This window comes from Quercus suber, unplaced genomic scaffold, assembly GCF_002906115.3.
Source record: "Quercus suber isolate HL8 unplaced genomic scaffold, Cork oak 2.0 scaffold_9, whole genome shotgun sequence".
In the NCBI taxonomy this organism is placed as follows: Eukaryota; Viridiplantae; Streptophyta; class Magnoliopsida; order Fagales; family Fagaceae; genus Quercus; species Quercus suber.
This window is the reverse complement of record NW_027069475.1, coordinates 2,409,148-2,421,338: the sequence shown is the minus strand read 5'-3', so window position 1 is coordinate 2,421,338 and position 12,191 is coordinate 2,409,148. Positions and strand designations below refer to the sequence as shown.

At 33.1% G+C, this 12,191-nt stretch overlaps 1 protein-coding gene and 2 non-coding genes across 3 annotated transcripts; 1 reads left to right on the top strand and 2 right to left on the bottom strand.

The window, feature by feature from the left end:
* Window positions 1–2,735: 2,735 nt before the first annotated feature.
* Window positions 2,736–6,775, top strand: LOC112024220 (uncharacterized). The gene is made up of 4 exons (XM_024056864.2): window positions 2,736–3,454; window positions 5,991–6,083; window positions 6,197–6,264; window positions 6,467–6,775. Exons 1-4 carry the CDS (start codon window positions 2,828–2,830, stop codon window positions 6,627–6,629), a joined length of 951 nt encoding a protein of 316 aa, XP_023912632.1. The 5' UTR covers window positions 2,736–2,827; the 3' UTR covers window positions 6,630–6,775.
* A 1,979-nt stretch (window positions 6,776–8,754) lies between these two features.
* LOC112024260 (uncharacterized) lies at window positions 8,755–11,189 on the bottom strand. Its single transcript, XR_010630271.1, has 2 exons — window positions 10,195–11,189; window positions 8,755–9,020 (listed from the first exon to the last, which is right to left on the bottom strand). It is a non-coding gene; the product is annotated as an uncharacterized LOC112024260 (transcript).
* Window positions 11,190–12,103: 914 nt separating this feature from the next.
* On the bottom strand, window positions 12,104–12,191 carry TRNAY-GUA (transfer RNA tyrosine (anticodon GUA)). The gene is given in 2 exon segments: window positions 12,104–12,139; window positions 12,155–12,191. It is a non-coding gene; the product is annotated as a tRNA-Tyr (tRNA).

Genomic DNA, 12,191 nt, shown 5'->3' with positions numbered 1-12,191 from the left:
AAAAAAAAATTCATTCATCCACTTTTCCACCCTCCCAACCAAACAGAAATGAAGGAAACTAAAATCTTTTCTATTCTCTCACTTTTCTATCATCTCTGCATTTTCTATCCTTCTACTTTTCCATCCTCCTAACTAAATAGACCCTAAGATAATGTCAGCTTAACTATAGTTAACTAGTCTCATTACACATGCTTAGTGCCTGTGATGAGGTTTTTTATTTTTTATTTTTTGAGTTTACACGTTTTACTCATGACAGTTTTATTTTATTATTTTATTTTAATAAGAAGTTGTATTAGTACTTGACTACTAATGTGAGAGAGAAATGCAAAGGTGGAAAAAAAACAACTTAATGATATATATATATATATATAAAGAGGTGTTACATCCAATTGTCCACAATATTTTCACAATAAATTATAAGTGGCTAGTTGTTATTGGTTCTAATTTAAACTTACCACTGAAATTACTTTTCTACCTCACCAATAACAACGCATAACAACCTGCCACATTGGATTTGTTATGAAAATATTATGGATATAGCATTTTTTTTTAAAAAAAATGGTATGTTTGTGGGAAAAAAAATAGTTTAATTTTTTATTTTTTAATAATAAAAAAAGAGGTACTATGTCCAGTCATTCATAATATTTTCACAACAAATTATAAGTGGTTAGTTGTTATTGGTTTTAATTTTTTTTTTGAAATTACTTTTCTACCCCACCAATAACAACCCGTAACAACTTGCCACATACGATTTGTTGTGAAAATATTGTGAACATGGTATTTTCTTAAAAAAAAAAAGGTATGTTTGTGGGAAAAAAGCAGTTTTATTTTTTTATCTTTTATTTCAAAAAGAAGAAGTTGTATTAGTACTTGATAACTAATGTGAGTTAGAAATGTGGAGGTGGGAGAAAAAACTGTTTTTTATTATTATTTTAATTTAGCTAAAAATTAGGAGTTTTTAAATTACTAATTTTACATGTCTAACCCTATGATTTAAAGCTTAGAAATGAATGAATTTGAGGGTATTTTGGGTATCTAAATTGAGAATTTCAAACGGTAGACGTCTCTTAAATAGTAGTATAGATTAAGGGAAAAGTTATAGGAAAATTTTTAGGTACTCTTTGAGCATAAAAAAATGACGCTCTCTTCTCTCACATTCATAGTGGACTTTTCATGAATTTTATAAGCGGACCCTACTATGAATGTGAGAGAAGAAAATATTATTCTCCAAAATACTTAAGAATTACTCAAAGTTATAACTATAATTAATCAAGGAAAAAGTTATCAGATACTTCAATTAAGTTAATGTCAACTTAACTATAATTAGTTAAGAAAAATAATTAATGGATACACCAAGTTAATGTCAACTTAACTATAATTAATCAAAGGAAAAATTAACGGATACTCCAAATATATTAGTTTAAAAAATATTATTAAAGTTTTTTTACGAGGATTTTTTTTTTTTGCCTTCACATTGTAAATCGTTGGGCTGCTTTCTATAATTGATTGGACCCCTCTTTTGTATTTTCAGGAATAGGACAACAAGAATTGTTTTTATTATTTGTCATTTTTAATGGATATATTGTTTTTATTTGTCGTTTTTAATGGACATATTGTTTTTATTTGTCGTTTTTAATGGATACATAGAGATATAACTAATGCCTCAGCCAACTCCCAACTGTGTCTTACCCAACACTCCTCATTGTCAACTGTGTAACAAAAACAGCAAATTACGCAATTAGTGACCAATTAGGCAATTACACACAATAACAAGTAAATGATGCATTGTTTGGCCGTCCCTTGTATGTAATGGAAACGAATAAATTCTGTTCTTTTACTTCACTACCCAAATTAATATTCGTCATTTATAAGGAGCTTATTAATTAATCTAATCGTTAGGTAATCCAGCAAATGAATGTTAGGTAGCCAAACGCCTAATTCAATTAATAAACGGTAAATGGCATTGGACCTATTGGTGGTGAGCCTGGTGACTGGTGAGCACACCAAGCAGGAACTCTCCACAATGAAATGACACACTTTTTTTTTTTTTACTGAACTTCCGGTAAATTAGAATAACTTTTTACCTTAATTTCGCATTTTTATTTATTTACATTCATTTAAAATATATGCCTGGTAAAAATAGGGTGAAGTTTGTGTCTTGTGACTTTTTTCATTGGACATGCTATGATTCAGACACGTGTTTTGTTTTGGACATGTGTTCGCATTGTAGCAAAAATATAAGTCTAAGAAAAAAATAAAGTATTATAGGAAAATGCTAAAAATACAAATTTTTTTATAAAATTTTCTATAAACTGTTGATGTAGTGAATGATTATTATTATTATTTTGATAGAATGATGAGTGATTATTAGTAAATAAATAAGCGATGCTATTGGTGGGTCCAAATGAGAACAGTAAGAAGTTAGCCACAACAATAGTTTATAAAAATATAATAAAATAGTTTGTGACTGTAGCATTACACTTTTATATATATTTGGACAAAACTTAAGTACAATGTGCTGTTCCTTGGTTTCTTTCTTAAAATTCAGTTACATAATTTTTTTTTTTTTGGTAGAAGTATATTTTTAATTAAATAACCAAGTGCAAACCAAAAAAAGTTAAATTAAATAACCAAGTGTGTATATATAAAATAAAAAAAATAAAAAAAAGAAAAAGCAAAAGGAACTTACATTTCTGCCTTTAAAACAGCCCTATAAGTGACTGCCACATTCGTCACCTCTCCACTCGCTCTATACACTCTCAAAAACAAAAAAAACAAAAAAAAACACACACAAACACAAAACACTCCTTCCTTCCTGTACTCTAAAATGTCAAATTGCTTTAGCATCGCTAAGGCGTTTGAATGGTACCACCGGTACTCGTTCTCGAAGGCGGGGCTGCAGTCGACGACGACGGACCTCGGCGAAGGCACGGTGATGCACTGCTGGGCCCCGAAGGCCCACAACCCGTCGAAGCCCAATCTCCTCTTGATCCACGGCATGGGCGCCAACGCAATGTGGCAATGGAACCAATTCATCTCCCATTTCGTTCCCCACTTCAACCTCTACGTCCCGGACCTGGTCTTCTTCGGCGAGTCCCACTCGACCCGACCCGACAGGTCCGAGGCATTCCAGGCCCAGTGCGTGATGGGCCTCATGGAGGCCCAGGGCGCGAGCAAGAACATGCGCGTGGTCGGAATCAGTTACGGCGGGTTCGTCGCGTACAACATGGCCACGCGGTTCAAGGATCGCGTGGAGCGCGTGGTGCTTTGCTGTTCCGGGGTGTGCATGGAAGACAGAGACATGGAGGAAGGCCTGTTTAAGGTGAAGAGCGTGGACGAGGCCGTTAGTGTTCTGTTACCGCAAAACGCGGAGAAGATGAGAGAGCTGTTGAGATTAACGTTCGTTAAACCCAATTTGAAGGCCCCTTCCTGTATTCTCAATGATTTCATCAATGTAAGTGGGTCCCCTCCCTCTTCAATCATTTTTGTTTTTTAAATTAGTTTAATATAATACTCTTTGGAATTTTTTTTTTTTTTTTTTTAAATTTTGAGTAAATAATACTCTTTGGATTTTGTTCTGATTTTGGGTACGAAATTTGGAGTCCAAATCTTCTGTCCCACTTTTTTTACTCTACTTTATACTCCACCAATAAATACTTACCACGTGTTCACTTAATTAATTAAATACTACTATTAATTAATAACTGTAGTATTAATAAGTCAATAATGATAGTATTTAATTAATTAAGTGAACACGTAGTAAGTATTTATTGATGAAGTATAGAGTGGAGTAAGAAAAGTGGGACAGAAGATTTGGATTCCGAAATTTGGAGAGCTGTCTCTGGTTTGACATTTTGTTTGTTTGTTTGCTTAGGTTAATTATTTTTCTAAATTGTACTTTAGACGGCTTGCAATTTATTACAAACAATAAATAATGTGATCCTTCGTCACATTGAAGCAAAAAACCCCCCACATTTTCGGCTTAATGCCTACTCATACCCTCTAGGGCTGGAGAAACAAGCTAGTTTCCTATTTCGTAGGTCCAGATCTACCGGCTAGAATACTATTATGGTTACTTGCGCAATTAGAGAAGTACCTATTAAATACCATTAACTCGTTGAAAATGTTTATTTTATTTTTTATTTTTTTATATGTTTTCTGTCCCAAATGATATCTTTTTTTATTTATTTGGTTAATGGTAAGATTCCCACAAATATCGATAGAAAGGATATGTTGACTTGTTATAATATTGGTATTGAAGGTGTTTATTTATTTTTATTTTTATTTTTTTTTTAAATTGGTTATTAGTACTTATTAGATATGCTCCTCCTAATCCTCAAGCTCTAAGGCTTGGGAAATCAAAGGTCTTCGGGATAGAGAAAAGTGAGGAATAAATTAGCGGGGCCGAGTATAAAGAAAAATATTAAAAAATTATAAATACATAAAATTATTATTTCTAAATACATTAAGATATAATTTTTTTTTTAATACTAGGCTGGCTAGGAGAGAGAGAGAGATATATATATATATATATTATTGAAGTTAGAGCATTCATAATAGTGGTGCTAAAAGTTTTAGTTTTTAGCACCTTAAAAAATTACTTTACCTATTTTACCACCTCACTTTATAATGCACCTAATATTAAATTTTTTTTTTTTACACTTCATTTAAAATAATATAAACAACTCATTAAAATAATAAATGAAGAGAGAGAATTTAAGTTTTTTAATTGAAAGAAGAGATATAATCTTAATAAAATATTGTATTTTATTTTTGACAAATTGCTACAATCAACTGGTATTTATACCAGTTTAATGTAGTTGAAAAAATTTTAATTTTAGCCTCTCTAATCATACATGATTTTTTTATTATTTAGTGGTAAAATAGTTTTTTTTTTTTTTTGGTTAAAATACAATCATTGTTATGAATGTTTTTATAATTTCTATTAAGTTTTTGGATTGGATAGTTGTTTTCAAGATGAAATTAGTTAGGTTTATTGAAGAAAAAAAGACGCAACTAAAAAATTAAAATATATAATAACTATTATATAAAATAAAAAAAAAATTGGACCCAAGGGGGCCCGGGCCCCTTAGGCCGGTATGACTTCTTTGCTAAGATTTTATTGTTGGCATTAAAGAGAGGCCTTCATATCCAGAGCCAAGTGGTTCTTTTAACACGGTTTGAATGCTTTATTGACCATTGTCAAAGAAAAGAAAAGGCAGTGACGCAACAAACATCCACTGAGCTGAGTTATTAGATGCCCATGGAAGCAACTGACACAGTGACACTCCTTTTCACAATGTCTTTATTAGAGATAAGGTAGAGGTGGGGCACTACCAACCATTAGGAATTCTCATTATTATGTTAATTAATACTAGCTTTATCCCCATATTTAATTTTGTATCATGACGGGACCAAGTATCATACTATCTCAATAATTTTGTTTTGTCTAGCGATATTTATTACTCAATTAATAAATTTATATGTCTGATATTAAAATACGAAAAGAAAACTTGATATTTAAGCATTTTATAGATAACACTGTATTCCATGCGTATAAGTTTTGAAGAGAGTAAGTTATAAAAGTTGTAACTCAAACCTATCATGATATTTATGTGCCACCAAAGTGGACCTTATTTTTTTGCGCTTGTGCATGTAGGATGCATCTTCTGCAACTGGTTTCCTTTGGAGTTAGACTCTAAAGCTATCTCTAAACAGTTCCATTTTTCTGAGCATCTAATATATATATATATATATATATATCTCAAAGCCTCTAAAATGCTACTGAGCTTATTTGTCTTGATATGATTATCCAAATCTTCTCCCTGGGTAGTGTAATAGTAGCAAGGACTGGGAATTGTTCTTGTGACATGAAATATTTATTTGGGGGGTAATCCAAAATTGACAGACATAAGTTGATAATAATTGGCGACAATTCATCTCTAGTTTTAGCTTAAACTTTTTGTGTTGGTAATTGCTTGCACTGGCAGGTGCTGGGTAAAGAACACTATGAAGAGCAGAAAGGATTGATTCACGCGTTACACAAGGATAGGAAACTGTCTGATCTTCCCAAGATGACCCAGGTTATTACATATTACGTGTTATACAATCACCATAGCTTGGTTTCTGTATATATTTCTTACCTCTTTTCTGAGAATATTTTAGAGGCATATATAACTTCTTCTTCTTCATGCAGCCTACATTGTTAATCTGGGGAGAAGAAGACCAGGTATTCCCGCTGGAATTGGCACACAGATTAAAAAGGTAGATATGAAGAACTAAATAAGTTCAATAATATCATTCATCCTTTGATTTTCTCTAACCTATATGGGTAGTTGTGTACTTCAGAACACTTTTACATTCTATTGTCATGTCCTCATCAACCAAGTTGGTATTTGTATTGCCCTTTGAACTCATCGGTTGTTTTTAAGGTTTGGATTTTGAAATAATCTTCCCCACTATACAGGCATTTGGGTGAGAATGCGGAACTAGTAATCATAAAGAATGCAGGGCATGCAATCAACGTTGAGAAACCCAAAGAGATGTGCAAGCACATAGAGTCTTTTCTCATGGATATACCTCCTCCACCTAAGCAACATAACCACAACAATGGCCACAAGGTAGACTAAATGGTCTACTTGAAATGGTGTAGAGAATTCAGGAATGTATGATTTCTCAGTTGAACCTACATTTTTATGATACTTGATTGTGTGGTTATGTATAAACATGGACACTATGAAATTTGTTAAAAGTACTCATTAGTTATTATTTATTAGTATGATATAATAGAGGTAAGAGGTAGATAAGTGTATATCAACGCACAAAGAATATTAGCTATTATCGTCACAACTGGAAAGATAGGCTTAGAATCTGATTCCACAACATTTGCAAAGGATGTGAACCCTTTGAAATTTCTTTTAAAAAGATTAGAGACTATTGTAGGTTGAGAAATGATACATTCACAATATTTTTGCAACAAATTTTAGGTGGAGCCAGTAACAACTTATTCCCTAGGAATTATTATGAAAATGTTGTAAAAATGTTGTGGATGTAACATATTACATCATTTTATTAGAAAAAAAAAATGAAATTAAGCTAGATTTTGTCTTGGTTATGGTTGATTAAGTCTTTGGCATTGTGGTCCTTGGGAACCCCCCTCTTCCCGTTTTCCCTTTTGCTTTCTCTTTATTTACTTATCCTATTTTAGGAGGGAATGCAAGATGCAACAATAAGACCAAAGGCCCCACTGAGACTAAACTCTTTAAATAAATAAATAAACTCTTACCAATTAGAGTCCAAGACATTCCATTATAAGATGCAGAACCTCTCTTAATCTAGGTGACGAGGGACTCAGTTTTGATTTAGTTTTTTCACACCTTGCCCTACTTAAGAGGTTTTTTGGCTTTTTGACTCTCCTATTATTTCATTTTCCCGATTGGATTAGTAAGCTTGGAACATTGGAAATTCAAGTGGTTACAAATTAAACAATGCTAGAAACACAACTTTTTCTCAACTTGTAATAATAAATTGTGATTCATATATTACTTTCGTAATTTTATCATGTATCAATCATAGTATTTGATTATATGTTTAGTAGCATCTTTTGAATAGATTTTTAGCTTATTTGTTGATACTGTTCACAGACGTCAATTTTTATCTTCTTTTTTAAGGTATAAGTATATTTCAATTACTTTAAAAAAAATATATATATATATATAAATAAGCTTTTAGGGGAAAAAAAAAAGCCTAAATTCTCTTACGCCACATTATCAAATTAAAAAAAAAAAAAAAAAAAAAAAAAAGCACTTACGCCACAGCAACAATGAAAAAAGCTGGTAGAAAATTTGGAGTCAGCGGTGGTAACGTTTGCTTTGGAACATAGCAACTATTCCACGTGTACGGTTCACGTTCATACATGGAGGATGCTTGAGCGTTAACTGCCTTTATTCCTTTTCTTTTTCATTGGATAAATTTGGCCTAGTCTGTTTAATTACCACTTTGCACACAAAAAGGTAATCGTTCAGACGCATCAGAGTCTCACTACAACTTAGGTCATTCTTATTTAGAAATGCCACTCTATCCTATCTTACCATCTAAAAAATTTATTTTATCAATTATAAAATATTATTTTACAATAAACCTAACATCTTAATTTTTATTTTTCTATTTTACTCATTAAAATAATATATCTATACAATAAAATATATTTTTTCCTTTTTTTTCCCAATTTTTTCCTCCACACGCGTGTGTATCTTCCTAACTCCTCCATTCCTTTACTGTTCACCTTCTTCTCCTTTATCTTCCATCTTCATTTTTTTTTTCTTTGTGTTTTCCCATTTGTTTTGTCTAACCCAAACTAGTAAAGCTTCTCTCTCGTTCTCACTCACTCTTAGTTCCTCATCAACAACTTGTCACTGCTAGTATCAATGGGTCTCACAAGCTCTCAAGCTCCCTCAACCTCTAGCACTGTGCCTCCACTACCCAGTCACCACCATCGCACCTCCACCATGCCCACCACGCCATAATTGCCCATTGCCCACCAAAATTCCACCGGAACAAAAACCCATATTAAAAAAGAAAGAAAGAAAGAAAAAACCCAGATCAACCCCAATCAAACCCAGACAGTTGTTAAGCAAAAACCTCAACCAAACCCACATCGCACCGCTGCCACTAGATCAACATCATTGCCACTAGATCAATGTTTCCTTTATCGTTGATCAACCCATCATCGGCGAGAATCACGTCATAATAGGAAAAAAAAAAGTATTATCCGTACATACCATTCAGTTACAGTACTATCATATATTTACGATGGTACCGTTGCATTATGCCAAAAATTTTTACACTTTTCCATGAGTAGCCTTTGGCTGTTGAGAGTTATTGGGCCTAAATGCTAAATTTTGGTTACATTTGGCATATAGTTGTCCCATTGTGAATGCTCTTACAAGAGCTACTTGCTCGGTTCAGCTAAACTGCGAAGCAGAATATTAGGCTTGCCAAAAACCCAAACCAAATGTTCCCTGCAACATTATGAAAGATAAATAAGAAACAAAGAAATTACATAGACTCTCTAGGTCCACTTGAGATTAACTTAAAAGCAAACTTTTAGTTAAGCTACAATTTGCATATAACCTATCTATTTTGTATGTTTCAAATGTGATTTTATCCAATTGCATAATAGCTGCTAACAGTGGTGAAGTCAGGATTTTAGTCTAGAGGGGACAAAATTAAAAGACGATATTAAAAGTGAAATTAATCTAAAAAATATTAATCAACAATAATAACAAAATAAATAAACAATTGTAAGCAAATATAAATATATATTTCATATTATTTAAATAAATAAACAAAAATAACCAATTCATAGCTACTAAAAAATTTACAAACTGATGGACTAAAAATGCAATTAGTGTTACTTAAAAAATGTAATGAATAAATGTTTGAAATTATTTTTTGTAATCGGTGACATACCAATTTGTAAGACATAAATAGTAAAATTTATAGTATCTCTAATATCATTTAAGGAAAAAATGCTGTGAAAAGTATCATAAATAGTGAAAATTGTATATATAATGATATAAAATAAAAATTAAAAAATAGTGAAATATGTGCAACTCGTAGGACAAGACAAAAGCTACTTATAAGAATAGTAAAATTGGTGAAAAGCCTACATGGTTTGGTGTTTGAAAACTTTTTTTTCCTTTCTTTTTCCTGTGTTAGAGTCACTTACAACCAAGTAGAAGTCTTTTTTTTTTTCCCTCCATGTTATTAAGTAATTACTTTAGACTACTAATGCTAGAAAATTTTAGGAGTTAGGGGGCAAGTGCCCCCCCTCGCCTCCCTCTGGCTCCCCCAGTGGCTACTAGAGCCTTTTCCTTATATGGTATATATGCATATAATTTGGATTGAGATCAGGTGGGTTTTGCATCTGATGCAATTCTTATAAATGGTTGAGATTGATAATTGCAAAAAGCAACTTTCAATCTCAACTATTAATAAAAAAAGTTAAGAGAAGTAAAAAGTGAAAAGCAAAAAAAATTTGTGAGAGGGATAAAGTGAATTGCCCTGGATCCTAATCCTAGCAAATTCTGCTACGAATAACAAAAAGCTTAAAGTAGCAGGTTTGCTTCAAGGCTAAGCACCTAGTGCATTGAATAAAGCAAAAATGACAATTAAAAAAAAAAAAAAAACTACCTGTTGGAAAAGAAGCAGTGCCCCAAAATTGCTCCTCATTCTGACCGTATAAGTTATTACTGTAGCAATCCATTGTTGTATTATATCCATTCTTACAGACACAGACAAACGAATTACTTGGTGGCACATACCCACAAATACCATCACTCATCTCGCACGAGTTACATTTGCTATCAATAATGCTATTATCCAATATGTCATTGATATATTTCAAGGCCACCCCATATTCCCAATGTGAAGGGTCAATTGGGTAGTCTCCTAATGACACCACAGACGAGTACCCATCACACTTTAATTCATCCAATTCCAATTCTCCTTTACCGTTAAAGTTTGCCGGCGCGTACACGCAACACGTGTTCGTTGGTGGGAACAATGGCAAGCCGAGGGAGACGACGGCCGGGCACGTGTAGAGTGAATCACAGAGGTGAACGCTTGAGGGGTCACATATGGGGGTGCTCTTTAGGGTTAAGGAAGATGTAGGGGATGTGCATGAAATGAGAATGAAAGTTGATGGGCCTAGCTGAAATGGGCTGGACCAGTCTAGGCCCAAATTGGAGGAGTGGTGCATGGATGTGCATGTTGACATGTCTTGGGGGCTATGGTTAGAGAGGAAGTTTTGTAGTCTATGGAGGTGATTGGGTATGAGCCAGTGTGGGTGGTGAGGAGGAGTTGGTCTCCGCCAGGTGTACAGGTTACATAGGGCTGGAACCGTGGCGAGCCGCAGCCGCAACCGGTGCCAAAGGGGTACTTGATTTGGACGGAGCCGCAGGAGCTTTGACATGCTGGGTTTGGAGCTATGGTTGGCTTTGGTGTGAATGGACTTATCATGAGGAAGAGGAGAAGAAGAAGGTGGAGATACATATTGGCTAAATTAATTTGACTGATCTCTTTCTATGGCTGTCTCTGTTCTGATGAGGGAAAGTGGTGGATGGTTTAGCCTAGTTGTGTTAGTTACAGGTGTGAACACATTTCAAGAATATAAACAAGCGCACCAACCGCAAAAAGAACCATGAGCCATAAAATGAGTAGAAAGTTTTCTTTATCTCTTCTCAAACTTTTTCATTTATTCTATTTTTTCTTTTTACTGTTTGGACTGTTGCACATCTTCAATTAACTAGAAATTGCTTTTTTGCATGCTTGATTTATTAAAGGTTAATAATTGTTGCACATAGTATGTTACACATGATTATATTTTTAAAATTGAAAACGTGAATAAAAGTCATGTTTTCAATTTATAAAAATATTATAAACATTGTGTGTAATAAATGCTACTCTTTATCAAATATGACTCTCAAGTGGTTTAGCAAATACTGTACCTTAGCTAGTTATGATTATCAACTATATTAAAGCTTCAACCTCCCCACCCCACCCCTTTTTCTTCTCTCTCTCTCTCTCTCTAACAAAGCTTTAACCTCTCTTACTTTGCCTAATGGGAGTATTTTGTAGTTTGGTTTCTAGCTGGCAAGCAAAGCACAAACCAAAAATTGGAATCAAATTAATAGCCTTATTGCAAACTAGTTCGATACTAGTTCGAATATATTCTATATGTAATGGTTATTAGTTATTACAATGTCAATTCACCTTTGATTTAACACATATTAAAGCATTGCCTTCTTCTTCATGTTATTATCAAAAAACACATATTAAAGCATGGTATTCAATTCACCTTTGATTTAACACATATTAAAGCATTGCCTTCTTCTTCATGTTATTATAAAAAAAACACATATTAAAGCATGGTATTTATACTAAAGGCATAAAGGCCCAGTGGAAAAAGTAAAAGAAGGCATAAAGTATTTGTGTGAAAGTTCCCCTCAAAAAAAAAAAAAAAAAAAAAAAAAAAAGGTATTTTGTGTGAAAGTAAGGGGAAAACTTCGAGAGAAAGATTTAGAAATAAATATTAAAAAAATCCGACCTGCCGGATTCGAACCAGCGACCTAAGGATGACAATTGATCTCAACTACAGTCCTCCGCTCTACCAACTGAGCTAAGGTCGG

What these genes read in the sequence shown, in the direction of transcription:
- LOC112024220 (XM_024056864.2), top strand. Translation starts at nt 2,828, where the DNA reads ATGTCAAATTGCTTTAGCATCGCTAAGGCGTTTGAATGGTACCACCGG. An exon ending in ATCTTCCCAAGATGACCCAG is followed by an intron (nt 6,084 to 6,196) that starts GTTATTACATAT and finishes TTCTTCATGCAG; the next exon opens with CCTACATTGTTAATCTGGGG. An exon ending in TTGGCACACAGATTAAAAAG is followed by an intron (nt 6,265 to 6,466) that starts GTAGATATGAAG and finishes CCCACTATACAG; the next exon opens with GCATTTGGGTGAGAATGCGG.